Consider the following 27,310-nt stretch of genomic DNA (forward strand, 5'->3'; position numbering starts at 1 on the left):
CCCAAATCACCCCACACCCCTCAGTCTGACCAGCTTTATTCGAGGTAAAGCACTTCAGTGTGGGGCAGCACACGGGGGCTCAGCACCACGCAGCACCTGCTCCCCACCCCCGTGACCCTCTTGCCCCCATCCCTCTCCTTACAACAGGAAAGGGGTCCCCCTCCTCCCCCCATCCCCATGAGGGGCACCTGCACTGCAGCAGGGAGGATAGAGATGGGGCGAGCACAAATCTCTTTCCCCCATTCCCCCCCACCACAGTGAGGGACAGCCCTCCATAATTAGCTGCCTCCCAGAGGGGTAGGGATATCTTAAATAGGGTACTCCTACACCACCACAGAAAGGGGCAGCTCAGTCCAGTGGGGGTTAGCACCAGCTTGCAAGCAGCAACAGCAATCCAAGTCCCAGTGGTGCCAGAGGGCCAGGGGCAGCATCGCTGCGGGGGTCAGCACGTGTCTGGCAGCCACTGCCCTGCCAGCCCTGGTAGCAGTGGCAGTGAAAGTGGGTCCGTAGGAAGAGTATGTCAGCGGAGGAGAGCTGGCCCTCAGCCCAGAAAAGCGGGCGCTGGGGGTCATCATCATCCCGGCGCCGCAGCTGGAAGTTGGTCGAGTTGAGGTGGAGGAAGACATCAGCATTGCTGTCCTGGCGCAGGCAGCGACCCCGGCCCTGGCACAGCGTTGTGCTACAGAGCTCTGCTGCTGTCGTGACATTCACGACGTAGCGTCCCAGGTCCCCCTCCAGGTAGTTTTTCATGATCTGGCACAACTCCTAGGGAAAGGAAGACACCAGGGGCATGTTGGTGTGACCCGAGAAGTGTCTCAGATGGAGAGGACAGCTCAGCCACTGGTCCTCCACTGGGGTCAGGTGATCACCCATCATCTACTCCCATACTGACCCCAAACTTACCCGGTTTTTGGTGTCAACTGCATCACCCCACAAAATGGACCCGGCTGCACCCAGTGCCGCACTCTCTCCGATGGTGGAGATCAGGTCTGGCTGTGGGGATAGGGTCCAGTTAGTACCCACAGACCCCGTGCAGTACCCACAGCCCCAGCACAGTGTGCTCCAAAGTGTCTGTTGCAGGGTCAGGGGGGCAAGAGCCATTCCCTGCTCCAGGGAAAGGGGACTGTTCCAACAGCTTGGGGACAAGTCTTCCCAAGACTGCCCTCCTCCTCAGAGGCTAGCCAACAAAGCACAGGAGCTGTGGGCTCACACACCCCAGGGTCCCAGCTGCCAGGACCCTGGAGTCCTGCAGTACTTCCCAGGCATTTCCCTGGTGATGGTCACCATTGGTGCCAGTCCTGCTGTCAGACATCCCATCCATAAGGGAAACAGTTTGTGGCACCCCATCATCCAGCCCAGAGAGGGGCTGAGCTGAGGGTCCTAAGAAAGGAGGCATCCCTCCTGCTCCCTGGGGCCAGCCCCATGCCAAATGGTGCCACTTCCCACCCACAGAGAAACAGTCAAACCATGGTGTGCCAGTAACACCATGAGGGCAGACACCAGCCTCCAGAGCCACCTTGCTCCACAGGAGCAAGATGAGATACACAGGCAGAGGAACCACCTCAGCTGACCCCAAAGCCCTGACACCCAGCGCTTGGGTTGAGGATGTCCCCAGTGGCGCAGCCCTACCTGGCTGAGCACATTCAGATTGCGGCTGTAGGTGGGTCGGGTGTAGACAAAGACAGGAAGGGAGTAGTCCTCGTGGTGCTGCTGCGAGATGCGCAGGGCCTCCATCACCCGCGCCCGCACGAACTTGCGGCTGTTGGGAGTGGATTCCAGGAGTGGATCGAGGTAGATGGAGGGGTAGAGCGCCATGCTCTCCTTCCAGAGCCACGCCAGCTGGTCATTGCGGGTCTTCTCCACGTCCGGGCACTGCCCGGTGTAGCTCTCCTTGTTCTTGCTGTAGTCGTGGTTGTAGCAATCAGGGAAGAGGTAGAACCCCCAGAGCTGCTTGGGTCGGTAGCTCTTGGCCTTGCGCAGGGTGCTCACCATGAACTCCTGGGCAGCTGACTCGAACTCAAACACTGCCTGCTTGTTCACCTTCTCACGGGGCCAGTTGGGCTGACGCCGTAACACCAGTTCCTGTGATGCCTCCCTGTAGATATCCTTGGGCTTCCAGTTGCGAGCCCAGACAGGCCGCCACTCCTCCCAGTCGATGATGGCAAGCCCTTCTTTGGTGGATGAGCGGATGTACTTGTCGATGCCGTCCTGGAGGCGGGCAAGGTGCTCGGACAGGCTGCTATTTTGGGGGACGCCACCATTGACGGCCACACCTTCACGGCTGTAGTAGGGGTAGAGCCCCAGGCGTTCCTTGTAGAAGATGGTGATGTTCTGCCCCACAAAGCCCTCGTTAGGGGTGGCGTTCACGTCGAAGATGCTGAAGTCGAAGGACACCTGGAAGCGAGGCTTGCAGTCCTGGGTGGGCATATTCCAGGCCACCAGGAAGGGCCGACGGGTGAGATGGGGGGGGGCCGACGGCTTCTCGGGGGGCTGCCGGGCCAAGGCCAGCAGGGCCAGCCAGGGCACAGCAACCGCCGCCGCGCAGCCCCCGCGCATCCTGCCCGACGGGACCTGGGGCGGCGGGACACGAGAGTCAGAAGCGGGGCCGGCAGGAGGGGGTGCAGGCAGAGGCCGATCTGCCCGCACCCCCCAAGGCAGACCCTGACCCAAGTCCCCTCCCGGGGCAGAGAGATCCCGGGGGGTGCGGGCAGAGCCCTCGGCTGGGGGTGCTGCTTCTCAGGAATCCCGGTCCCAAGCGGCTTCGCCCGCTCGCGCTCCCCCGGGTAGCGGCGCGGCGCCGCCTTTGTTCGAGCCGGGCAGACAAAGCGCCGGGGCGCGGCCCCCGGCGGCCCCGCTCCGCTCCCGCTCCCCGCGCGGCTCTCACCGCGCCTCAGGCCATCCCCCGCCGCGGGCTCCTCCAGCACCGCCACCTCCCCCCGCCGCCGCTTTTAAACCTTCCGGCGCGCACCACCCGCGGGGGTGCCGCTCCCTCCCCCGCGCCCCGCCCGCCCCGCGCCGGGCTGGTGGCACCGACCACCGCGGGGCCGCGGGGCCCCAGACCGGCGGCGGAGTACCGCCGCACACACACCTCCGTGGGACCGCGGTACCGGGCACCGAGCACCGCGGAGTCACACCCCTGTCCCGCGGCGATTGGTATGGCCCAGGAGGATCCGCCCCCCCACGCGGCGGAAGGGGGCGGGGCGGGGCCGCGGTTGGGGCCGGCAGGGGGCGCCACGGCTTGCGGGGGGGAGCGCGGGGCTGCGGTGGCCGCCGGGCCCGGGGGTCCCCAAACCGTGACCCCGGGACGGGGCTGTCCTCAGCGGGGTGGTGGTGTCCCCAGAGGCTGGGGCTGTCCCCTGGGGGTGGTGGTACCAGGGTCATGGTCACTCCGAAACTGTAGTGATCCCAGAATGGTGGTGACCCTAGGGCGGTGGTGTCCCCAGGATCATCATCAGTACAAAATGGGGATTCTGGAATGGTGCTGAGCCCAGGATGGTATACCAGGATCGTGTTGTCCCTAAAATGTTGGTGATCCTACGATGGTAGGATCCCCAGAGCATTGGCAACCCCAGAATGCTGCTGTACTCAAGGTGGTGGTGACCCCAGAAGAGCAGTGTCCCTGCAACAGCAGTGTCCCCACGACAATGGTGACCCCAGGGCGGTGCTGTGCTGGACAGGACATCCTGTGCAGGGGTAGGGCAATCGGTGCTGCTGACTCAGCCATGGCCCCGTGGGTTTCCTGCCTGGAGAGGACGAGGGGGGCCATGGGTGTAACAGGGCTGGGGGGGCTTCCTTCCCGGAGCACTGTTGAGGCTCCAGCACGTCCCCTCTGGCAAGCGACGGGACAGGCAGGGCTCAGGGACCAGCCATGTGGCAATCCCCATGTCCTGCCTGTCTCCCACCTGCTCTGGCCAGTGCTACCCTGTTGGGCTGTGGCCATCGGGGTGCCCCCATGCAGGAAGCGCCAGACCGCGAGGGTGTGTCGGGGCGGACAGGGGAAGGAAGCGGGGCTGAATCTACGGAAGTGCTCCCCAGCCACCCGCTAGCTCCCTAAGGATCAGGCGGGAGCACCAAGCCCAGCATTGTTCGGTGTCAGCTCCTGGTGCCGCCAGTGCCAAGCCCTGGCCGCAGGCACCCGCAGCTGGCTCCAGTTAGTGACACCACTTGGGTGTCAGCTTTTGTGGTGAAGCTCTCACCGAGGGGGTGACAGTCCTGCTGGGGATGGGCACTGCATCCAGGCCAGCCACTCCAAATCCAGGCTGCACCCCATGGCTCGGCCCGGCCTGCAGGCAATGCCAGGGAGAGGGGCTGGGAAGGTCAGCTGCTGGCCGGGCGTTGGCTGCCAAAACCCTTGGGAGAGATTGTGGGGAGCCAAGAAGTCCCAGCGCTGCAGGCGCTGCCCTTCCCCTCTGGGCAGTAAACAGGCTCCCTTCGCCAGCAGCTAAAATTTTCCATCCTCCTCGTGCGAAGGTATCCAGCCCCACCGGCAGTGGGGTGGCCAGAGGGGTCACAGATTTCCACTGCTGGGAGGGCTGGAAGTCCTCGATGTGACGCAGATCTGTCCCCACTGCTGTCCACATCACCTGACTCGGTTTCCCTCCTCCCTTCCCACAGGGAAGACTCTTGCTTTTGGTAGGGGGCAGCTGGGCAGATCCAGCCTCCCCTTACTCTGCTGAGCATGAGATCATTCCAAGTCATTCCCAGAGTGCAGAGGGGTGCAGGATGGCAGCAGTGGGCAGTGGCCAGGGTGAGCTGAGTGGGTAAGCTGCTCCATGCAGGCAGCAGGATCCCTCATGGATGGCAAATAAAGATAACAGGTCGTAAATCATATCAGCTTATGCCAGATAGGTCCGGGAAAAGTGTGAGAGGAGGTCAGCTTGGGGATGGAACAGTATGAAGCCAGGAGGGGAGATCAGCACCTGCCTCTGCCCTGGGCTGGGGGCTCCAGGTATGGCCCTGCCCCATGGGGAGCAGGAGGGAGCTGTGGTGGCCCTTCAGGCACAGAGGTGGTTGCGGGGCCAGAGAGCCACAGCCACCACCCTGTGTAACCTCGCCAAGCTGTACCACCCTGCACAGCCACCCAGTCCCCTTGTAAGCCACCAGGATCCATCCATCCATCCATCCCTCCCGAGGCTGAGGTCCCTATGGATGAATGGGCTCAAGTCCCAGAGCCTCATCCCCCACAGGCTGGAGGGCTGGCAGGACACACTGCACCACTCACTCTCATTACAGCTTCCATCAGCGGCTCATTTCCGAGCCGGCTTGCGCGGAGGAAATGATGAGAGGTGACGGTGGCTGCAGGAAAACACTTGCAGGGCTGTCGGGGACAGGACGTGGGGCACAAAGTGAGATCACACTTGCCCCACGGACAGCCGGCAATGCTCGAGGGACGGGCGGCATCCCGGCACAGGGTCACGCCGGCTCCAGAACGTCAGGGCCCCGTGATTAATGAGGCACTGATTTGGCAGGACGGGCGAGGAAGGAGCGGCCAGGCGGATCCTCCCCCCCGCCGCGAGGCCCGGGCGGAGCCATGGGAAGAGTCAGCTTGAGGCTGGGCTGCCTGCGAACCCCAGGGCTCTCAGATATCCCTCTCCACATGGGAGGGAAGAGAGGCCTGAGCTCCAGTCCTCGGGGCTGAACAAGGAAATTACATATATTTCACATTAGTTATATATTTAAAAGATGTCACGGCAGCTACAAGTAGAGAGTCACAGCCTGACAAAGCCACCAACTTCTGCCAGTGCCATGTGTCAACTGGAGTACTTGGAATGGGTGTGACTCAGGGGTCCTTTACCATCAGTTCAGCCCCATGTGCACAAACACCCCTTTCCCAAAAAAACAGGGAGCTCGAAGTGTCGGTGGCAAAGTCCACCTCCCATCAGGCACAGCTGCCCTTCCCAGTAAGACAGCTCTGGGACTTGTGGGCTCTACAAATAATTTTATTGAAATTTAACAAAAGTGGACAGATGCACTGGGAGGAAGGACCGTAAGTAGTGTACATTTCCCAAACCCATGGGTCCTACCCACACGATAGAGGAGCAAGGAGCCTAGTGTTGGTGAGTACGATTCCGCTACACATCCACAGGGGAAAGCACAATGTTGCACAGAAATTGTAAAAAAAAAAAAAAAAGAAAAAAGAATCAAAAGGAAAACTTTTTTTTTTGCTTGCTCCAACACCACAGTGGACACAGATACTATTTACAGTGACCTTCACATTTTTAAGATCCCTCCAGGTGTTCCCAAGGCCCTGCTGCAGCAGGATTGCTGGGGTCCTGGGGGCTGGCTGCTGTGGGGACCAGCCTGGGAAGAAGCGGTGCAGGATGCAGCGTGTTGGCAGCCTGCAGAGGTTCGCTGCCACTCTGGTGACACTGAGGGGGTAGAAGGGCAGGAGAAGGCATGGGTTTTAGGGAAGCATGTTTAATAAGCTGGAGGAAGGATGCACAGCCTGTCAGGAAGGACAAAAGCATCCTTGCTAAGCTGGTCCAGCCTCTGTCCCCTCCCCCAGGTTTGGGCCGTGCCTTGCCAGAAGATTTTTGGCTGGTAGCCAGATGAGGGGCTCCCAACTGGGGCAGGCAAACAGTGCCAATCCCCTTCTCACTGCTCCTCCTCCTTCCCCCATGCCCAAGGCAGGGTCAGTGCAGCTTCCCGTGCCCTCAAACAGCAGTGGGGCAAGGCAGCACAGACAGCGTGGCCACGGTTTTCTCTCCTCTTCCTGTGGACAGCAGCTCCTGCTCTCCTGTGGAGCCCAAGGGATGCCTGTCCCAAGGAGCTCCAACCAGGGAGAAACTCAAGAGCAGGTGGTGCAAATAAGAAACACTTCAGTGAGGAATTGTTTTAAGACAAGACTCTTTCAAGCAAGCAGGAGAACAAAAGATGTTGAAAGAAGCGCCCAGCATCACAGTGTAGACGAGCCCTGCCCTCCCACTTTCCTGCATGGTGGCAGCCAGCACATCCACTTCACCCTGTGTGCTCGCTCCTGTCGATGGGAACCACGGGTGGAGGGACGTGAAGGGAAGAGGTGGTGACAGGAAGACAGCAACAGCCACGCTGCTGTTATCTCCCCGAAGCCGGGAATGTGGCCCCACGCCCAGGCGGCTCTCAACGGACGCGGTGATGGATACATCCAACGTGGACACCGACAGGGCTGGCAGCCAAGTGCCAGCAGCTTAAATTAAAAATCGAGGTAGCAAACATCTGAAGTGCTTAGAAAGTAAATAAGTTCTGGAACGAGAGGAGGAAAGCCGAGCTGGCTGCTGTGGGGAGTAGGCTCTGACCCACTTTAAAGCTGTGCCTGCTGCCGGTCCTCCTCTGCCTGCCCAGCCCAGGCACAGCCGAGCAGGGAGGCAGGGTCTCCTCATGCTGCCATGGGGCATTTGGGGTCAGGCCTTTCCCCCAGCAGCTGGACACATACAGGGGTGAGAGGTTCTTCAGTGCTGCCAAGACCTCAACCTTCTCAGGCAGGAGGAAAGAGAAAAAAAAGAGCAGGACCTTCCGAGGTGGGGCAGAAAGCCTCCCTTTAAAGTGCATCGCATTTCTCCTCCTGCCACCGGCTGGTATGCGGGAGGAACCACAGTTCACATCGCCAGGGAGATTTCCAAGCCAGGGCAGGTACGCTGATTGTTTGGGGGGGGCAGGGAAGGAAGAGAGGATTCCTTTCCTGCTTGGCTCAGTCAAGGCCCAGCCTACAGGGAGGTATGTTCAAACAGCAGCGGGGGGGTGAGGAAGCTGCCCGGCAGCCCAGCCCCGCAGCCGGCGAGTGATGGTGCTCAGCAGGAGCCAGTGTGACAAGGGGAGAGGCAAGTCCGCTGCAGAGCTGGGACCTTGCTGCCACCAGCAGTGGCCATGGATTGCAGAGACCTCCAGCAGGCAGCAGCAAAGCCAATCTCCCCAGCGCTGGCTTAAGTGGGCAAATGCAGTGGGGGAAGAGACTGAGGTCCAAGAGAGCGGCATCTGATCTCCAGCCCCTTCCCGAGAGGAGAGCAGCAGCCAGCCTGATGTGCTTCGAGACCCCTCAGCCTGCCCTGTTTATCCTCCAACAACAAACCCACACAGGGGAGCATCACATCACACTGGTGCCAAGGGACATGCTGCAACACTGGCCATCTAACCTGCAGGCCCCAAGGACTTTGGGGCACAGGGCAGGGTGTTACCATGCCCTGGCTCTCCCTGGGCCGCATACCTGAGAAGCAGGGGATTCTCTCTGGTGAGAAGTGCAGGCTTGCTCTCCCTTTAACAACTCAATCACAGCAGCTCGTTTGCAGTACCAGTTACCCATCAAACGTCGGCTAGAGGCTACAAAAGGTATTTTAGTCTTCTGACTCAAGCGAGGATGTTTTTAAGCAGTCGTTGCACAAAGTCACCCATCTCCTGCGAGGGCCTGTTCCATCCCACCTCACCTCCACGCGAGGGGAGAGCCACTATCCCGCCGCATGCCCGGAGTCCTCCTCGGTGGGAACACGACACGGCCTGGCCTGGTGAGGCTGGGGGCGGTGGGGCAGGACATCTGGCCCACAGGCAGCGATGTCTGGGACTCACACCTCGCAGATGATCACTGGGAAATCCACGTGAATGCGAGGATGCTCTAGTTTCACTATGCCCTGAAAGAAGAGTCAGAGTGGTGAGCAGAAGGGATGGCCAATCACCATCTCTGAGCCCTGCCAGTCACCCAGGGACAGAGAACACTGTGCCCTCGAGGAACTGGAGGAACCAAGGTCCATAAAGTAGCTGTGACACCAGGTACGCCTGAGCAGCAGCACGGAAAGCACCAGCACTTTGCTCTTTGCACTTGTCCCTGGAGAGCTGAGGGCAGCACGGCTGGCTGCCACACATGGCAGGGCGAGAAAGGAGGGAGCTGCTCTGCCAGGCACTGCCCGTGCAGCAGCTGGTGCGTGACTGGCAGATATTGGCTGTCTGGGCTTTTCATCTGGCACCTTTCATTCACAGGATTTAGAAGAATGAAAAGAGCTCTCTGAGAGAACGCAGCCGGGGCAGCTGGCGCCCAAGAAAAGCGGCTTTCTGTGCAGAGGGGAGGCTGCTGAATGCATGCTCCCTCCACACCAGCCACAGGAACCGTTCCCATGCCCTGTCCAAGCCTTCTCCTGTTACAGCACCAGGAGGAGCTGCTGGCAGGTGGGGGGCTGGGGCAGAGGGGGGAGCAGGGGCTTGGGGCTGGGTCTGCACCCACAGAACCAGAGCAAAGCCTGCACTAGCAAAGGACTATCCAGTGCTGGTACCTACTCTCTTCAGCTCAGCTAAGCTTTCCAAATGACTGAATTTCAACCCACATCAACAAGGAGTCAATCCCACAGTCCAAGCCTGCCTCTGCTAGAATGCCAGCCCAGGAAGCAGCATCAAATCCTTCCGCCCATAACTGCCTGCACAGCGCTCAGAGGGCTCCCGTCCTGCTGGAGGCCTGGCCACTCCTCAGAGCACACTGACAGCTCACCACAGGTGCTCACTACAGCCATGCCTTTCTGCTTAATTAGGGTCTCTCTCCAGTCCTGGTTTGATCTGCCCTTTTCTCCGTTTATGCCCCCAGAAGATTCCTTACATGCTGTCCTGCCCCTGCACCATGATCCTCACTTGATATCCCAGCCCCTGCACAGCTTCACACCACTTGCTTATTTAAAGAGGAGACTTTTCCACTGAGTAGCAAAGCACAGAGCTGTCAACACTGCTGAGCAGCTGGAGGGGACGTGCACACTCATGTCAACAGCTGACAGACTTTGACTAATGCTCCCCAACACAGGGCCTGGCCCTTTGCAGTGACATGACACCAGCTAAGCCAGCACAGCATCCTACACCTCATGGAAGGTGCTTGGCACCGTGGCCATGCAGGGCTGCCTGGTACTCTGTGCCCCACAGCACATACCTAGCTGAGCTATCTTCCCTTGCCTGGTAGCTCTGAAAGGCTCAGGCACTGCTTCTTTCCAAAAAGGGCAGCTGGAGGGTGCTACCAACTCTCCCTCTCCTGTCACAGCCTTAGGTGACATGGGTGTGAGCCAGGACACACAGGAATTGTGGCTCCGAGGCAGAACCTGGGGTGAGGAGAGAGCCTCCACCTTTCCAGCAAGATGCCCTGAGGGAGAGGGCTCCTGTAAAGCCAGGACTTCAGGTGTCACCGTGGCGCTTTCCACTCACTTTCCCCCACCCTTCTCCGCACATTACCTGAGGTATCAGGTTCTTGTGGATCCTCTTCAGCTTGGCGCGCTTCCTCCCGTTCTTAGTGACGATTGTCTCCTCGTAGAACTCGTGAGCAAGATCCCCGTCCTCATCGTAATACATGGAGCTGCCGAGAGGAGAGGGGAGGCGTTGAGGTGAGCGCCTGCCGGTCCTGCCGGCTCCCTGCGCCTCGAGCCGGGCCGGGCTCTGGGGCAGATCGCTCCTCCCTCCCCTGGGGAGCTGCCGCGACCACCCGCCGCCGGCTCAGCGCTGCCACCGGCTCCTCCCGACCCCGGCGGCGTGCCCGTGCTGGGCCGGCCGAGCAGCAGAGCCCCCCGCCCCACGGCAGCCGCCCCCCGTCTCACCCGCGGCGTGTGAACACGAAGGGGGTGGCGGCGCGCGCGGCCCGCGCCCGGGCCAGGGCCTGCTGTCCGCCGGGGCCCTCGGGGCCGCCGCCGCCCGCCGCCGGGGTGGCGAAGGGCCACAGCCCCCGCGACTTGGAGCCGCTGGCGCCCATGGCGGGGGCAGCGGCGGCGGGAGCCGGGCCGCGGGGGGAAGGAACGGGGGGCGGCCCGGAGCCGCCCGGCGACACCGACCGAGCGCCGCCTGCGCCGCCTCCCGCGCCACTTCCGGCGCCCGCGTCACGTGACAGCAGCTGGGCGCGCGCTCTTCCCCGCCCGACGCGCGGGAACCGCAGGTTCGAGTCCCGCCGCCGCCATCCCACGGCCGGCCGACACCGCGGGGACTTCGCGTCCCTTTCCACCACAGCCCGCCCCGCCAAGGACACACCGAAGGCCAGGCCTCGTCACCAAGATGCCTTTATTGGTGCTTGATGCCCTGCTTCTGCCCAGGGACACTCACTTCTCCGGGAACATTCGCTCCTCCCAGGACACCCACTCCCCTGGGGACACCCAATCCCCCAGGGTACACTCGCTCCCCCCAGGACACACGCGCCCCTGGGGACACCCACTCCCCTGGGGACTCCCAGTCCCTCAGGGTACACTCGCTCCCCCCAGGACACACGCTCCCCTGGGGACACCCACTCCCGGGTGACACTCGCTCTCACTCCCACCAGGAATCCTCACTTTCTGGGCCAACCCCGTGGGGGCTGTGACAGCCCGGTGGGTCCGTGGCGTCCCATTCCACCCCCCTCCCTGGTGCCCCCACCCGCCGACGAGCGAGGGTCCAGTGCACTGGCTGGCCTCGGGTGCAAGCGTCGTGGTCACCCCGGCGTGCGCGTGGCCAGCGCCTCCTGCATCTTCTGGCGGCAGCGCGCGTAGCGGTGCCGCAGCCGGCGCAAGTGCTCCTCCTCCTCCCGCTGCAGGATGAGCAGGAAGTTGTGCAGCTCCGGCAGCGTGAAGGCATCCCACTGCAGGCACAAGGGCTGCCATCGCAACGGGGACCTGGCGCGTCCCCCCATGGCCACCTCCCCAGGGAATGCGGGTGCCCGTCCCCAGCCCCCTCCTCGTCCCTGCACTCACGTTCACCTCTCCAGTCTCATTCTCCTTCAGGACGAAGCTCAGCACCTTCTCGCTCGGGCCGGCCAACAGCCGCAGCCGCAGGGGCTGCTCGTCGTCACCCAGCTTCCGCAGGTACACTGCAACGGTGGCCACGCGTCACAGCGGGAACATTGCCACGGGGACACTGCCATCATGGGGACACCACTGCCATGGGGATGCTGCCACCACCCTGGGGGACACCACCACCCCGGGGACATCACCACCACGGAGCTGCCACCGCCCAGCGGAAACTGCCACTATGGGGACATAGCCATCACTGTGCAGACAGGGTCACCATGGGGCACTACCTTGCTCATCCTTCTCAGACCGCTCAAAGAGGGCGAACTTGCGGGGGTTGTCAATGACGGTGAACTTGCGGAGGAGGGCATCGATAACCTCGCTGGCGCGGGTGTGCGAGAGGATGTGCAGGTGCTTGACGGTCCCCTTGGGCAGGTAGAAGGACGTGCGGCGCTTCACGCCCTGGGGGTGTTGCCGCCCCGCCTGCAGGGAGGGGACCCGCTTGGTGGCCGGCACCGAGACAGGGCGAACCAGCTTCAGCTGCACCTTGATGAAGCCGGTGTAGGAGCCGTCCTTGTTCTGCGAGAAACCAGTGGGGTGGTGAGTGGGGTCAGGATAGGACACCGTGACCCACCCCGGCCCTGTGTCGACCCCGTACCAGGCTCATGAAGAGGTTGCTGTTGATCTGGCTGTTGTACTCCTTGATCCGCTGCTCCACCTGCGTCTGATCCAGCTCTGTCTTCTCCCACTCGCTGGGCTCATCCTGCGTGACAGCAGCCGGGCTGAGCGGCACTGCAGCCGGGGGGAGTCCGTCTGGCTGCCCCGGTGTCGCGCCGGCCCCCAGCCCATCCCGCAGCACCGACAGACGCGCCTGCGGTTGCACTGGGTTGCATCAGCCCGGCCAGCGCTGAGCTGGGCTGTGCCGGGGAAGCACAGCTGAGCTCACCGAGGCCCCAGCTCTGCTCCGGGGACACCGGCCCCGGCCGCACCCCCCAGCGCCCGTCCCTGGGGCTGCAGGGCCGGGTGAACGCGCTGCGAGGACACCCGGGGCCGAGCGTCCCCTCCCGGCACCCCAGATCAGAGAGGCGTCCCCAAGGCAGAGCGCCGGCAGCCGCCAGCCCGGCACCAGAGCGTCTGGGCAGGCTGGGCGCCCGCGGGGACACCCTGGGATTTGAGGCAGGAGGGCCGGGCTGGGGGTGCAGCCCGCCCTTGCCGCCGGCACCCCACTTCAAAGTGCTGGCCCCACACAAGGGGGACCGAGCGTCCTGGCTTGGCGTCCCTGGCACCGGCAGCCACTAATGAGTGTTTACATGGGGCCGCGGAGCTGCCACACAGTGCTGCACGTGTCCCTAAGGCACTGAGGGGCTCCCAGCCCTGACAGCCACCCCACAGCATGCAGGCACTGCCAGACCCTGCGCGGGTCCCTGCGGGATGGGGACAGCAGTGAAGCTACCCGGGGAATCGTCCCGGCACCCCCACAGCTGAGAGCACCTCCAGCCCTGAGGGACCTTGGGGTGCCCGTGCCAGACAGCGAAACCCCATTCACCCCACGGTGCCTCGCTCACCCCACATCCAACCGGACAGAGGCACCGTGTCCCACGGCACGGCCATGCTTGACCACACTCTTGCGCCACAGCAGGGCCAAGCTCACCTCCAAGACCACCCGCACCTCTAGTTTTCCCCACACACCAAGGCCACCCTCGCCTCCTTCCCAGCACCCAGCCCGGGGGAATGTGCTCCCGATGACGTCACCCGTGTCCCCCATGACGTCACGGGACCGACCTGGCGGCGGCGCGGGCGGCGGCCGAGGGAGGTGCGGGCGGTGTAGAAGAGCTCGGGCTCGGAGTCGGAGTCCTCCTGGCTGCAGTAGCCGCTGCTGGCCGTGCTGCCCCCCGTGCCCCCCGCGCCGCCCCTCCGCAGCGCCAGCGCCGCCGCCCCGCAGCCCCCGGCCCCGCCGGCCTCCGCCCCGGCCACGGGAACGGCGGCGGCGGCGGAGGGCACGGCCCGGCCCGCCCGCCCCGCAGCCCCGCCGGGCCGGCGGGCACACGGGCACACCCGGCCCCGCGCCAGCCCGGCCGGCCCCCGGGCCGGGGCCCGGCTCGGTCCGCTCCCGGCTCGGCTCAGCCCGCTCCCGGTCCTTGGCCCGGCTCCGCTCAGCCCGGCCCTTGGCCCGGCTCGGCTCCGCTCGGTCCCGGTCCCTATCGCGGCTCGGCTCGCTCCGCCCGGTCCCGGTTTCAGTTCCGACTCAGCTCCGCCCGATGCCGGTCTCCGTCCCGGCTCAGCTCCGCCCGGTCCTACTCTCAGTCCCAGCTCTGCTTCGCCTGGTCCCTATCGGGGCCCCGTTCGGCTCAGCCTGGTCCCTATGGCGGTCCTGGTCCCGGCTCGGCTCAGCCTGGTCCCTATCGCGCTCCCGTCCCCGCTCGGCTCGGCTCGGCGCGGCGTCTATCACGTCTTGCCCCGTTCCCGGCTCAGCGCGGTCCTCGTCCCTGCCCCGCCCCGGCCGTGGGGTGACGCGGGCCGGGGGCGGTGCGGCGGCCCCGCTTCCGGCGGTGACTTCACCCTCGCCCGCCTGGACACGGCTTTGCCACGGCTCGGCTCGGCTCGGCACGGGCACGGGCACGGGCACGGGCACGGGCACGGTGCTGGCAGCATGGCACCGAGCACAGCTCGGCAGGGCACAGTATAGCCCGACATGGCACTGCCCGGCATGGCACGACCTCACACACCCCAGCCTAGACCAGCCTAGCCTAGACCAGCCCAGCCCAGCCCAGCCCAGCCCAGCCCAGCCCAGCGCAGTCCATCCAGATTTGGCACAGCCCGGCATGGCACAGCATAGCCTGGCATGGTTTGGAGCCACGTGATGTCAACCTCACGCAGTTCAGTTCAGCCCAGAAAAGCCGAGCTAGCCCAGCAAGACTTGGCACAACCTGGCATGGCACAGCCTGGCTTGCCATGATGGCCTCACGTGGCACAGCCCAGCATAGCCCACCTCAGCCCAGCACAGCCCTCAGTTCTGCCACACCCTGGCCAAGCTCTCCCTCACAGACAGGCCCAGGCCCTACCACATTGGTGTCCTTCTCCAGCACCTGCTCATTGCCATCATCTTCATCACCAGCACTTGGGGGGCCGCTGCAGTCCAGCCGCACCAGGGCCCGGCACCGGTAGTGGCAGGTGAAGCTGCAGTCTAGGGACAGAGACAGGACCAGTGTCACCACCATGGACAACTGGGGTGCCAAGGTCAGGGCACTGGTGCGTGGTGGGACAAGGGCTGGCACATGGTGCTGCTGTCGGCTGCCTGCTCATGCTGTGCCCAGGGGCTCAGGGGTCGCACCAACATGGGACATGGCACTGTGCCATGTGCTGCCCGGTCCCACAGTGTCTGTGCTCCCTGCAGGGCTGGCCAGCATAGCATGCTCGGTGCCTGGTACTGGGATGCCCACTATGGGGACCCGTATCTGTGTCCAGTACTGGGATACTGGACAGTGTATACAAACTGGGATACAAACACAGTGGCAAGTGTGGGCACCCACTGCTGGAATACCTGGTACCTGGTGCAGGAGCCCAGTAAGGGGTGTGTGATGCCTGGTGAGGCATGACCAGGGGCTGCCCAGTGCCTGATGTGGTTGCCCAGTACAGGGATGTCCAGTGTTTGGTGGCCATTCCTGGTTCCCAGAGGCCCAGTGCCTGGTGCAGGTGTCCAGAATGGTGATCCCAACTTAATGGAAGTGCCTATCGAGATGTCTGTACCCAGCCCGGTGCTGGGATGTTCAGTGCCTGGTGTGGGTGCCTGATGCTGGGATGCCTGTGCCCAGCTGGTGCTCAGTGAGGAGGCCCACTACCAGGATGGTCGGGGGCTCGTGGGGGTGCCTGGTGGCAGCATACCCGGTGCTGGGAAACCCATGCTCAGTTGTGGGACACCCGGTGCTCAGTAGGGCTGCCTAGTACCAGGATGCCCCGTGTCCTGTATGGCTGCCCGGGGGTGGGATGCCCGGGGGTGGGATGCCCGATAGCGGGATATCCAGTGCTCGGTGGGGATGCCCAGCGCTGAGGAAGCCGAGTGGCGGGCCGCCTGGTGCCTGGCGGGGGTGCCAGGTGCCGGGATGCCCGATGCCCGGGGGCAGGATGCCCGGCGGCGGGGTGCGGGGGGCCCGGGGCGCGGCGCAGTACTCACGGCGGCACTGGAGGCTCTTCCTGCCGCCGCCCCAGACGAAGTCTCCGCAGAGATCGCACCAGGTGTGTAGCCCGCGGCGCCGCGGCTCGAAGCGGTGCCCGGCGCCCGGTGCCGCCGTTAGCCGCGGGTCAGGATGCGCCCCGCTGCCGGGGCGGCGGGCCGGGCTGATGCGCAGCGCGTTCGTTCGTTCCAGGCGGCCCCGGCCCGGCCGCGGCTCCGGCTGCAGCTCCCGCAGCTCGATGAGCTCCATGGCCCGGCGGCCGCGGGCGCTGCTCGGCGGCGGGGCGGGGGCCGGCACCGGGCCGTGGCCGGGGCGGGAACCGGGAGGGGCCGCCCCGATCGGGCACTGCGGGGAAACTGAGGCAGGAGAGAGGGGGGAACGGCGCAATGCCCCGGGCTCCGGCTTGCAAACTTCGGTCCCGGCGAGCCCGGCGGGGCGGGCTGGAGGCGGGGATGAGGTTCCCGCCGCGGGGGAAGGGGGGGTCTGCTGCAGAAGCCCCGCTCTCTCTGCTTCCTCTCGGACGAGCAAGACAAACTGTGCTCCCTGCCTCAGTTTCCCAGGGGGCGAAGGGGCTGGAGGCACCCCTGGCAGCGGGTGAGAAGCAGGCGGAGAGCTACGGAGAGCCATCCTGCTTCTGCTGGCTGCAGCCCTGGACGTGCAGCCCGTGGTCGGGGTGAGGAGTTTATTCTGAGCTCCGAGCTCAGGCTGCTCAGCCAGGGCTGCAGCTGGACCGAGATGGTTTCCTGCCTGCTCTCGTGGCTCCTGCAGCAGCAGCCTCAGTGCAAAGCCTATTTTATGTGTTAGGGAGTCTCGGGCAGCTCATCAGAAAAAGGACGCAGCCAACCTTTCCCAGCTGTGCTCAGATCAAGGCTCCAGCCCTTTGGCAGCAGCTGCTGGCCAGTGAGAGGTGCAGATGCACCCCAAGACATCCCCACCAGTAAACCCTATTTACTGGTAATGTTGGTGGGCAGGGGGGCCACGCCCTTGGTGCTAACATCGCATCAACGGAGAGGAAATGGGGTGAATCGTCCCTGCAAGGTGGGAGATGACAAATACCCAAGAAACTCTTTCTCACAGCAAGATGCTCGTGCAAACCACATCCTCTGCTCCCCATGCTGCTCTAATGATGGTAGAAGGTTGCATGGAGGCCTTCTCACCCCCTTCCATCTGCAGCTGCAGTAAGATAACCACAACCTTATAGACATTTTTGGGTACTCTGGGATTTCTGTTGTTCCAGAGGGAAAAATGGACACACGCCCCTCACTGTGTAGAATGGAGGGGAGGAAGCAGTTTATCATCTTTAGCTAGGAGAAGAAAGCAGGAGCCAAGCAGCTGTGGAGTGCACAAGGAGGTTTATAGGAGAAGGCAGAATGGTGGGGTGGTGGGAAAAGAGAGGCTGACCCTGGCTAGTGCTGCCTGGGGCTGGGAGCAGGCAGAAGGGACCTTTGCCTGCTTCTTTCCAGCTCTGGACTGCATGCTGGGGGAATCTCTGCCTCTCTGAGCCACAGGCCAGATGCCAGACACCACTTCTCTTACAGGTCATCCACACTCCTCGGCACCTCAGCCAACAGGTTGCAGGCAGGCTTGTGCTTCTGCCAGTGCTGGACCTGGCACGCCCTGCAGAGGGGGAAGCTGCTGTCAGGGGCAGTGGAGTCCCATTCATACCTGGGAGCAAAGCAGCAGCAAGGACAAACCCCAGCACCACGCTCCTCTGGGAGCTGGGGGAAAGCTGATACAGCCCAGCATTAGACCAAGAGGGAGGTGGATGGAGCCCCAGTTCTAGGGGTTAAGACAGTTAATGCCAGACCTTGCCAGATGGTTCAGGACCAGAGAAGATTTAATTTACTGCCACTGTCCCAGCTGCCACTGTCTCAGCCTGTCACCTGCACAGGGTCATGGGTGCTTTCCTAGTCCTGCTCCACCAAGGTGGAGAAGAAGGAGACAGTGTCACCACAGAAAACACAGCCTGTCACTGCGGGCAGATGCAGCTCAGCACCTCGCAGCTGCAATACAACCCTCACCAGCACCTCCTCCACCAGCAGGCCAGCACATCAGCCTCACTGCAAGATTTGGAGGAGTACATGGCCAGCGGAGAGCCATTGGTGCTGAGCAGTGGTGGGATCCCTGGCTTTCCCTGACCCTTCCACAGCATTCTCCAGTGAGATCTGTGGTGCTCTGGGGAGTGCTGAGGGGCTGTAGGGGCACCCCAGGGGGCTGCAGGGGGCACAGGGGTGGCAGGGCTCCCTTACCGTGTGCAGTACCACTCGTTCCGGCAGCGAGAGCAGCGCTTGGCCGCTTCTACCCCACACACCCTGCAGCGAGGCTTGTCGGGGGCCAGAGCCTCCATCATGTCCAGGCTGTAAGTCTGTGCCCACCTGTGCAGGCAGAGAGGGGTGAGGCTGCTTACAGAGAACTGCTGACCAGCAGTGAGCTGTCCCTGCTGCACCCTGCCACTGAGGGGACATCTCCAGGCAGTACCACAGAACCTCTGTCCTCCCCATGCTGAGCTCCAGTCCCTGCTAATGGGGATACTGGCCCCCCTGGGCACCCTGCATACCTGTACCAGGGCCTCACCTGCGTGCCTGGAACTTCAGCTCCTCCTCAGTGGGGCTGAAGGCGTGCTTCACCTGGTGCTTGGCAATGGCCTCCCACTTCCCTGAGTTTTTCTTGAGGATATGGTCCCAGATGACAGGAACCTGGTGGGAGAGGCAGAGCAGGAGGAAGGGGTGCTAACAGCCTGAACAAAGGTGCTGTGGTTCAGGGAGAAAGGCAGCCAGCCCTGGGCACAAGATGCAAGGCCTTCCAGGAGGGCAAGGAGAGGCAGAAGTGCAGAGGCTGTCAGGGTGTGCTTTTGGGTACATGGAGGGGAAGGATCCACTCTCCAGTGGGCATTGAGGTGAATCTAGGCAACACTTTTGGGGTCCAGTTGGGAATGAGTGTTCAGTCCTGAGGCCTGGGCTCCTGACCAGAAAGCCCTGGGACCTCAGCACCCTGCATGTGGCAGCAGAGTGAACCCCGTGCTCTGGAGCCGTTTGTCTGAGCAGATTTTTCCGCTCGTCACTTCCCTGAAGATGAACACCCGGGGGAGGGCTGGCCAGCGCAAAAGGAAACATCCCAGCCAAGAGCAGAGAGTGGAGTTCAGGCTCTGGAGTGGCGATGCTGCTTCAAACAGCGCTGCCTTCTCCAGCAGAGTAAAAATAGCCAAGGAAGGGGAGGAGGCTGCTCTGGAGCAGCCAAATGGAAAAAGGCCTTTCCTTAGCTTGGCTCAGCAACAAGGAGTGAGTTCACTGCTCTCTGGGCAGAGCAGGGAGCCCATGTCTGTGCTTCCAGCTGGCTCCCCCTGACTGCCCCGAGGCTCAGCCCCAGCCCTTGGCAGGGGCAGGAGCAGCACCAGCACAAAAGCAGAGCTACAGAGGAGGGCAGCAGCCTGGGTGAGGGCTGGGGAAGGTCCCCATCATGGCAGCTGCCTGTCACTGCGCCACCAACACGCTGGCAGTTGAGGCACATGGCATGAATCCATGTCCATCTCTGCCCTGCTGCCATCCCCAGCCCCAGCAACTCAGGTTGCCAGTCTGCAGCTTCCCCAGCCCCAGCTCCCAGCCTGGGCCATGCCTCCAGCTTAGCCATGGCCACCTCTGACAGGGCACATCAGCCTACTCCCAGGCCATGCAGCCAGCTGCGATGGGGACAGTGTGCTCCCACTGGGGACAGCCCAGATGGGCCATTGCCCAACATACCCATCTCCTCCAGGAATCAGTGTGGGAGCCTCCGGCAGTGGGGAAGAGCCTCTGAGCTCCCACTTCTTCTCAGCAGCCTCTTTGCAGATCTGCCCCCACACTCAGTTTCTCCCCTCAGCTCATGAGAAGGCAGTAGAAACACATAAAACCACTTTTCTCCAGAGACCACCACTGCACAGATTAAAAACCCCAAGAACCTCCTGGCTGTTTAAAGACCCATCAGGGCCTAACTCCCAAAGGCCCAGACAACAGCTGGGACCAGTTTAACTCCAGACTCTTTCACCAGATCATGGTGTCCATCTGTACACAGTGTGCCAAGCAGTCTCAGACCAGGGCTGTAAAAGGAGACTTCCCTGGGGAGTTCAGAATTCAACAGGAAAACACCGATAAATGTCATATGAAGAGTTAATTGTCAAAACAAGTCAGTGTCTGTGTCTGCCCAATGCAGCTGCCATCCCAGTGTGACCTGGACTCAGTGTGACCTGGAGAACTGTTTATAAATCAGCATTTATGACTTTAGATGTGATTGCTTGGCCACTGAAGGGCACGACAAGGCTCTCACATCACCCAGAGGCAGCTTTGCTGGCAGTAAGGGCGTAACTGGAATGGGTGCTTGGCTGCTTTTCCAGGGCACCACCACTCCAGAGCTGAGCTTGGTGGAAGAAATAAGGGGTAGGGAGCCATCAGGCTTAAAGCAAAGTGGCTGTAGAGGTGAAGGAAGAGCCACAGGATACCTGCTCCAGGACGAGATCCTTTTTGGGGGGAGCAGGGTCTGTCACTGCAAGGTAACTCAGAAATCTCTGCATTTCCACCAGGTTGGGCAGCTGGTCAATGAGGACGTCTGTCAGGAATGCACGGAGCTGTGGCCAGGGAGAGGGAGAGAAGAGTGAACAGCGAGAGGTCAGGACAAGGAAGTCAGTGCTGGGGAAGCAGCAGGGCAAGAGCAGGGCTTTCGGGGGCACTGACAGAGAGAGCTGTTGGGGTCTCACAAGGAGCACTCGCAAACACAAGCTTTGCTGCTGCTGCTGCTACAGTGACAGGCCTGCTGTTCTCCCTCCACTGGTTCCTTGGAGCCCTCAGTGAGGATGGGGACAGATGTCTGGAGGTGCCCAGTTCTGGCAAGGGCCTTCATGCTGTAGGGTCCTACCTTGAGGAGCTGGCTCTTGTTGAAGCCATCGAAGCGGTATTTGCGCTGGCACTCGGGGCTGAGCAGGAGGTTGAGGAGGGCAAGCCACACCTGCCCATCCAGTTTGGTCATCTTCACCTGGTCCTCAGGGGGCACCATGTGCCATGTGCCATTCTCAAACTTCTTGAGCTTGCCTGAGGGACAAAAGAACCAGATGGACACAGTGCTGCCTGAGGGAGGACAGCTCAGAGCAGGGATGCTGGCCTGTGCTCACTGCCTCTCTTCACCCTCTGCTTCTGCCTGCCTCAGTTTCTTCACCCTTTGCTCTGCAGAGCAGCCTACTTGGTACTGAGGCAAAATATCAGAGAGCAAAAAAGCAGAAAGGACAAGTATTAAACCAATAGTGCTGTGACAGGAACAGAAAAATCCCTGAGACATCTCGCTCTGTACATGGCCAGGAGTGTAGAGCACTGGTAGGCAGTGGGGCAGCCCATGCTGCAACAACAGAGTGGCTGGAGAGACCCATTTTGGGGTACCAGCATGGCCAATACCCACTCTCCTCGAGCTTCCTCCACCAGGGAAAGCCAGAAGTAGCATTGATATGACAGATATGACAAAACAAGCCCCAGCAGCTACTGTGTGGTTCTGGGGGATGGAGCAGGATGTGACCCTGCATCTGCAAAGCCTGGAAATGCCTTTGTGCTTGTCTCTTTCCAGTCCCTCCCTCAGGGCCCTGGATCAAAGCTCCCTCTCACACCCCGAGCACACAAGCAGAGAGAAGGGATGTGTTTCACGGCTGGAGGAAGGAGGAAAGCTCCTGCATCCAGCTGGGCTGCTCTGGGCAGGCACAGCCACGTGCTTCCCAGAGCTCTTCCTGCCCTGCCCCCGCCGTGACTGCCCGTGCAGGGCTGGGGCAGCGCTGGTTCCCACGCCCCAGCCTGTGCCCCACCACAGGGAACCTGGGGGTTGTGAGGGGCTTGCCTGGCTGCAGAGCGGGGAGATGATGGCCAATGGGCATAGGCTGATCAGGGGCCTTTAGCAAAAGTGAAGCTCAGGAACCAGCAGCAGTATCAGGGCAGTGTTTGCTGCCCATGTTTGACTAGTGAGTGCTGCCCCAGAAGGTGCAAAGGAGCTGGTCTTTCTGTGTCCAGAAGACTCCTCAGAGGAGCACGTGGGGCTGGCAGACACGTTACAATCCAGTGCTGGCTGTGATCCCTCAGAAGAGACCCAGCCCTGAGTGAAGATCAGCTTTTGGGAGCACTGCTGGGTCCCCAGCCCAGCTGTGATGCAGCTGCTCTTGAGCTGAACAGCTTCACGCAGGGAGCACTGAGGAGCTGGGAGGGGAGGGTAGAGGGGGAGCAGCTCTGCAAGGGCTCCTACAGCAGATCCCTCAGTGGATGCATGTCCCAGCACAGCACCACGGTGCCCCAGATACCACGGGGCATGATCCATACCTGCTTCCCAGCAGCTCCAGGGACAATGCTCCACCAGCTCGACAAGGAGGCAGGGCAGGTTGTGGGTGTTCAGCATCCGTGTCAATGCACTCAGGGGCAGACTGGAGATATGAGAGAAAGGGGGGAAAGGCACACGCAGATTAATGCCAGAATTTGTATCTACAAATGATCCCTGAGGCAACTGGGAGAGGCAGTAAAGAAAAAATGATGTGGGTTCCTGGGAGTACCATGGAGCAGGGTTGAGTGCTGCTGGGTTTGCCTCCCAGGGCACAGTACCACTGCCATTGTGGATACAGCCAGCTGCTCAAAGGGGTCCAGGTGGCCACTGTGACCCCACAGGAATCCCGTCTGGAGAGCTGGGCACATCCTCTGCTGCTCCTGGGCACCTACCTCTCCACCTGATCTGTGATGAACCGCAGCACAGACAGGGCCTTCAGGGAAATCTCAAACTCCATTGTCTCTGCCTGCTTCTGCAGCTCCTGTGGAAAGACAGGAACAGTCTTGGGATTTCAGGCTCCATTTCCCAGGAGCTACAGGGAGGCAGGCTGTTGACTGCATTGGTAACCACAGTCTGGGTAGGAAAACAGAGCCCTGAAAAACAGTTTATTGCCTCAGCTGTGCCAGCACTGCCTGTTTGCTAGGGCAGCCACAAAAGTGCTTGCAGTTCCACTGAGGGAGCAACATCCACTGATGTTGCTCATCCCTCATGTCCCTGCCCCTAACAGGTCATGGGTGGCTACTGGCTGCAGTGCTCCTGCACAGGAACACCCCCTCAAAGAGGCTGGTCCCAGACTGTGCCTCTCTCCCTTTCTGAAACCATCTTGTGGCCCATGACCCTGCAGAGATCTGTGAGGGTTGAAGGAGAGGGGAGCTGCATGATCAGCAGAGGAACCAGAGGAGGAAGAGGAGGAGGGAGAAATTTGGCCCTGTGCAGCTGCAGTCCTACATCCACCCCTCCTGGATCTGCCTCTGCCCGGCAGCTTGGGAACAGCCAACTGGAATATCTGCCTGTGGTTATCGCAGCCCGCAGCTGTGCCATGCTCTCCAGGCACCCAGCCTCCTTCCCTTCCCAGACAGCATGGACACCCTGCTTGTCCCCCATAACAGCCTGACCACCCTCTGACTCAGCCTCCTTCGAGACCACAGGGAGGGCCATGCTGAGAGGTGCCAAGTCCTTCTCCCTGCCTGAGGCACAGCTTCTCTCCAGTCCCAGAGGCAGCTCACACTTGGTGTGCAGAGCACTGACCTCAGCATCCTGTATTTCTCCACAGTGCCACTGCAACAGTTCCCTTCCAGATTTCTGTGGTAAGCAGCTCTGCACTCCCTGTGCTGGTGCCCCAGTAAGAGATTTTTGTGGGCTCTTCTCTGCCTCCTCCCTCTCCAAACTACCCTAGTGAGGTTTTTCCTACAGCTCCTCCTTGTATCCAGACCTCATCTCTGTTGTCTTGAGGCAGGGACTATCTTTTGCCTTCTAAGGAACAGCAGAACAGGGGTTACCATCATACACAGTTCCAAAGGACAACAGGCTCCATAACACAGGAGATGGCAGGAACAGCTTTTTCATAAGGGTTATTGTACATAGAGTCAGGAGAGGCTGGAATCAATCAGAGGAAACCAGACTCCTTGGGAGATGAGTGCTTTTGAGAACCTCATTGGCTAGAAAAGGTCTGGGTTTTTAAGTTCGTGTCAAAGTACTAACAGAGACACCCCCTTCCCCTCCCCAGCTGGGAAAACATTTCCTGGAAAACATCCCCATTGTGCTCCAGATCCCTCCACTTCCTTCCCTTTTCTGAAAGAGAAGTATGTGTTTGGGCAACAAGCCAAAGGATGGAGGCAAGGGGAGGTTCAGGCTCTCTCTTAAATGCTCCTTTTCCACATACTCCTCCTGATGTGCAGTTTCATGTGCTGAGAAGCACCAGAGGCAAAGACAGCTCCTGCTCTGGGAAGGTGTGTGTGTGTCAGCCGGGGAACACCTGACTGCTACGAGAAAAGCTACGAGATCACTGCTGGCCTGGACCAGCACAGAGGAGGTATTTCTCCTCTAGAGAACAGAGGAAGTTGGGGGAAGTTGGGAACCTTATGACAATTCTGAGTTGTGGGTGAACCCTCTGACCCACAGTGGCTTTCCAAGCTTCAGGGAGAGATATCCACACAGCTCCCAAGAGATACAGCAAATGGCCAAACCCCTGTACTGAATATTTTGCCCATCAGCTCTCCAGCATGTCCCACCCCAGAGCTCTGAGCACGTCCTGCAGGAAGCCTCAGGCTTCAGCCCTGTCACCAGACAGGGCTCCGGAGTGGATGCAGCCACTGGCACAGCCAAGATCCTGGCACAGAGGAGCACCAGACACCCTCTGATATGGGCATGAGGTACCAGGGCTGCAAACAGGGGTTTCCCATGGAAAGGTCTCCCTGTGCCTTTGCAGGCTGCCCACGTTCTTCACCACATATGTCCCCAGTGAACTACAGCACTTTGTCCTGACCTGCATGGATGAGGGGCTGGCAAGATCCTCAGCACGAAGCTCCACTGAGGTCACTGCTGGTGCCTTGGTGCTCCGAGCTGCAAGCAAGGTCAGCTTTCGGTGGCAATAATCAATTAAATCCAGAATGCTGTCTTCTGCTGACTCGCAGATCTCCTTCACAACGATAAGGGTTTCCCACAGGGTCAGTCCCCACAGTCACTTCCACCCCCAGGGACTTTCCACTGAGGAAAGCTGAACCTGTCTCTCACCTTGTAAAAGAACACCGTCTCCAGGAGGTTGATGATGGAGGCTTCATGGTGCAGCTGTGGGAAGAGAATGGCAAGAGTGAGGTAACAGTGGAGCAGCATTGAGAACATGGGCGCTGGGACAGGGAAAAGGGCTCTTCTGAGAAGCTGCTTATGTAGTTGTGGCCAAAAACTAGTCCAAGAGAAAGATACATGGCTGTGCTTCTCCCAGGCCCTGGGACTGGGGCAGACAGCCTTGTCTGAGACTGGGAACCGTGGCATAAACTGCCCCGAGACAATCAGCTGCTCAGGAAAGACACCACCCTGCCTCAGCAAGGTGTTACCTGGGACTGAAAATTGATTAAAACTTCCAAGCCTCAGGCAGATTTCCATCAGGTCAAGGGCTGCATCCCTCTGCAAGGAAGCCCAGTTCTATAGGTTGTTTCCCTTGCCAAGCATGGCCCAAGGGACCACTGCTCTCAGGAGCTCAGTAAGAAAAAGGCACATTGGTTAGCCCAGAGGCACTCAGAGAGCCTCTGGCTAGAGGAAAACAGTGCTCAGAGGAGGGCAAATACTCCAGGGGTATCACTGCCTGGGAGTGAGGGCAGCACTGGGAGCTGCCAGCCAGGAGCACAGCTGCCTCCAGGAATGGCTTTTGCTCCATCCAGCAGCTCCTGCAAGCCCCTGTGTGAGATTAGAGAGGGGACAGCTCTCCACAAAGCCATGCTTCCCTGGGAGTCAGTCCCTGTCCCTCCTGGGGGCAAGGGCAGGGGCTTGCAGCTCACGGCTTTGGGAAAGCAGACACTTCCCACTGTGTCCCACTGCCCACCTCAGCCTGGTGAGATGCAAAACCTCAGTTCTGAGACCTTCAGAGTGGCACTTGTTTTCAAGCACAGCTGTGTCCACCCCAGTTCCAGGCTCATTCCCACCACCCCCTCTACTCACCACCACATAGATGGGGAAGGTGCTTCTCGGCTTGAAGTCCTCCAGCCGGCACAGCACGGGAAAGACCTTGTGCTTCCAGATCTCCACGGAGATCAGCTCCCCAATGAGAACAGGAATCTAGACAGGGATGGGGAAGCAAAGCCTTTCAGACCAGTGCTGCAGGGGAACCAGGTTTGTTGCTAATGGTCAGCCCCACTGGAGTCACCCAGGGAGGAGGGTGGCCTCGGGGCACACTCTATTCACTCAGCTCAGAAATGAGCAGCTTCTCTCATCAGGGCAGAGCTCCTGGGGCTGCAGAGGGGGAAGGTGACCCCAAGGAGCTGGGCAGGTCCAGGACATCTCACACCCTGGGGCTGGGACACCTCAGGCATAGGGCAGAGATCTGAAACCAGAGGGGCTGCTGCATGAACGAGACCAAAACCAAGAGAGAAACCAGACACCAGCAAGTAGAAATGCCACAGCTTGACCTTTAATTTTTTTTAAAAAACAAAACTGGCACACCACCAGTCAAACATCTTTTCCAGAGAAACAACATTCTTCAGCATTTTATTCCAAAATTGCACACTGCCCACAGGACAAGCCCAGCTGGAGGCTGAAGGCCCAGTGTGGGGATCACTCCTGTACTCAGGGGAGCTCACCTTGGCGTGGGTGACCAGCAGCTCGGTGAGGAGCTGCTCCTGGCCCGCTGAGGCGCTGAGGATGCCGTGCATGTTGAGCTTCTCCACGTACTCGTGTTGCCGAAGCCATCTGTGGGCAGCCAGCGAGGACATGGGAGCCACACACCTCTGGCCACTGGCTCAGCAAGGGTCCCTCGTGCAGGGAAACCTGCTCCTGTGACCCCAACTGCCCCACTGTGCTCTGAGCCTGGGGCCACAGCTCCACTGGGGCAGTCCTGCCCTCCTGCCTGCCCCAGCCAACACCTCACTGGGGACACCAGAGAACTGGGGAAGCCCTCCTCATCACCCCTACCCACACAGACCCTCAGATCTGGGACCCTTCCTTGCCCCCCTTCCCCTAGACCCTCCTTTCAGTCCTTTCAGGAAGGTTCCAGAATTGCAGCCCCTTCTCACACCCCACCCCACCCTCTAGGGTCACCTCACAAACAGGACCCCTCCTCTCTACCCTAAACCTTGTGGGAACCCCTCCTTAACCCCACCGTGACCCCTGGGAATGCCCCAAAACTACGGGCCCCTCCTCTCCTCCCACAGTCCCAAAGGCGACTCCCCAAATTTAAAGCCCCTCTTTCATGTTCTCCCCGCGGCATCCCGGGGACACCCCACTGCCGTCTTCCCGCACCCCTGCCCGCCGATGTCCCGCAGCTCGGTGCCCTGCAAGGCCTGCACCAGCGCCTCGGCCTCGGCGGGCAGCAGCAGCCCGGGCACGGCGGCCATGGCGTCCGCGTCGCTGTGGCAACGGCGCTGCTGCTACCGCCCCCTGGCGGCGTGGAGGACTCGCTGCGGGCCGGCGGCGGCGAGCGGCGGCCTCTGGTGC

General features: G+C 61.2%; 4 protein-coding genes across 7 annotated transcripts; all 4 read right to left on the minus strand.

Moving 5' to 3' along the window:
- Positions 1-20: 20 nt before the first annotated feature.
- Positions 21-3,165, minus strand: HYAL2 (hyaluronidase 2). 2 transcript variants are annotated; one of them, XM_085072898.1, is made up of 4 exons: positions 3,089-3,165; positions 1,630-2,571; positions 904-993; positions 21-765 (listed from the first exon to the last, which is right to left on the minus strand). In XM_085072898.1, exons 2-4 carry the CDS (start codon positions 2,554-2,556, stop codon positions 364-366), a joined length of 1,419 nt encoding a protein of 472 aa, XP_084929024.1. In that variant the 5' UTR covers positions 2,557-2,571; positions 3,089-3,165; the 3' UTR covers positions 21-363. The 2 variants fall into 2 exon arrangements, with proteins under 2 accessions (XP_084929024.1, XP_084929023.1); XM_085072897.1 differs by lacking the exon at positions 3,089-3,165 and adding an exon at positions 2,885-2,963.
- Positions 3,166-5,918: 2,753 nt separating this feature from the next.
- TUSC2 (tumor suppressor 2, mitochondrial calcium regulator) lies at positions 5,919-10,866 on the minus strand. The gene is made up of 3 exons (XM_085072906.1): positions 10,527-10,866; positions 10,168-10,288; positions 5,919-8,597 (listed from the first exon to the last, which is right to left on the minus strand). Exons 1-3 carry the CDS (start codon positions 10,676-10,678, stop codon positions 8,532-8,534), a joined length of 339 nt encoding a protein of 112 aa, XP_084929032.1. The 5' UTR covers positions 10,679-10,866; the 3' UTR covers positions 5,919-8,531.
- A 97-nt stretch (positions 10,867-10,963) lies between these two features.
- On the minus strand, positions 10,964-16,501 carry RASSF1 (Ras association domain family member 1). 2 transcript variants are annotated; one of them, XM_085072899.1, is made up of 6 exons: positions 15,850-16,501; positions 14,741-14,862; positions 12,337-12,441; positions 11,969-12,257; positions 11,643-11,758; positions 10,964-11,530 (listed from the first exon to the last, which is right to left on the minus strand). In XM_085072899.1, the coding sequence occupies exons 1-6, from the start codon at positions 16,475-16,477 to the stop codon at positions 11,384-11,386; spliced, it is 1,407 nt and encodes a 468-aa protein (XP_084929025.1). In that variant the 5' UTR covers positions 16,478-16,501; the 3' UTR covers positions 10,964-11,383. The 2 variants fall into 2 exon arrangements, with proteins under 2 accessions (XP_084929025.1, XP_084929026.1); XM_085072900.1 differs by having other exon boundaries at positions 14,765-14,862; positions 15,850-16,499.
- A 684-nt stretch (positions 16,502-17,185) lies between these two features.
- On the minus strand, positions 17,186-27,306 carry ZMYND10 (zinc finger MYND-type containing 10). Of its 2 annotated transcripts, XR_014854770.1 has the most exons (13): positions 27,116-27,306; positions 26,458-26,566; positions 25,820-25,936; positions 24,899-24,952; positions 24,651-24,803; positions 22,558-22,646; positions 22,168-22,268; positions 20,735-20,907; positions 20,322-20,447; positions 18,425-18,546; positions 18,100-18,225; positions 17,658-17,763; positions 17,186-17,467 (listed from the first exon to the last, which is right to left on the minus strand). XR_014854770.1 is itself a non-coding variant. In XM_085072901.1 (12 exons), exons 1-12 carry the CDS (start codon positions 27,208-27,210, stop codon positions 17,383-17,385), a joined length of 1,350 nt encoding a protein of 449 aa, XP_084929027.1. In that variant the 5' UTR covers positions 27,211-27,306; the 3' UTR covers positions 17,186-17,382. The 2 variants fall into 2 exon arrangements, 1 of the variants encoding a protein (XP_084929027.1); XM_085072901.1 differs by lacking the exon at positions 17,658-17,763.
- Positions 27,307-27,310: the final 4 nt, after the last annotated feature.

This window comes from Lichenostomus cassidix, chromosome 12 (genome assembly GCF_008360975.1).
Source record: "Lichenostomus cassidix isolate B80296 chromosome 12, HeHo_3.0, whole genome shotgun sequence".
NCBI classification, from domain to species: domain Eukaryota; kingdom Metazoa; phylum Chordata; class Aves; order Passeriformes; family Meliphagidae; genus Lichenostomus; species Lichenostomus cassidix.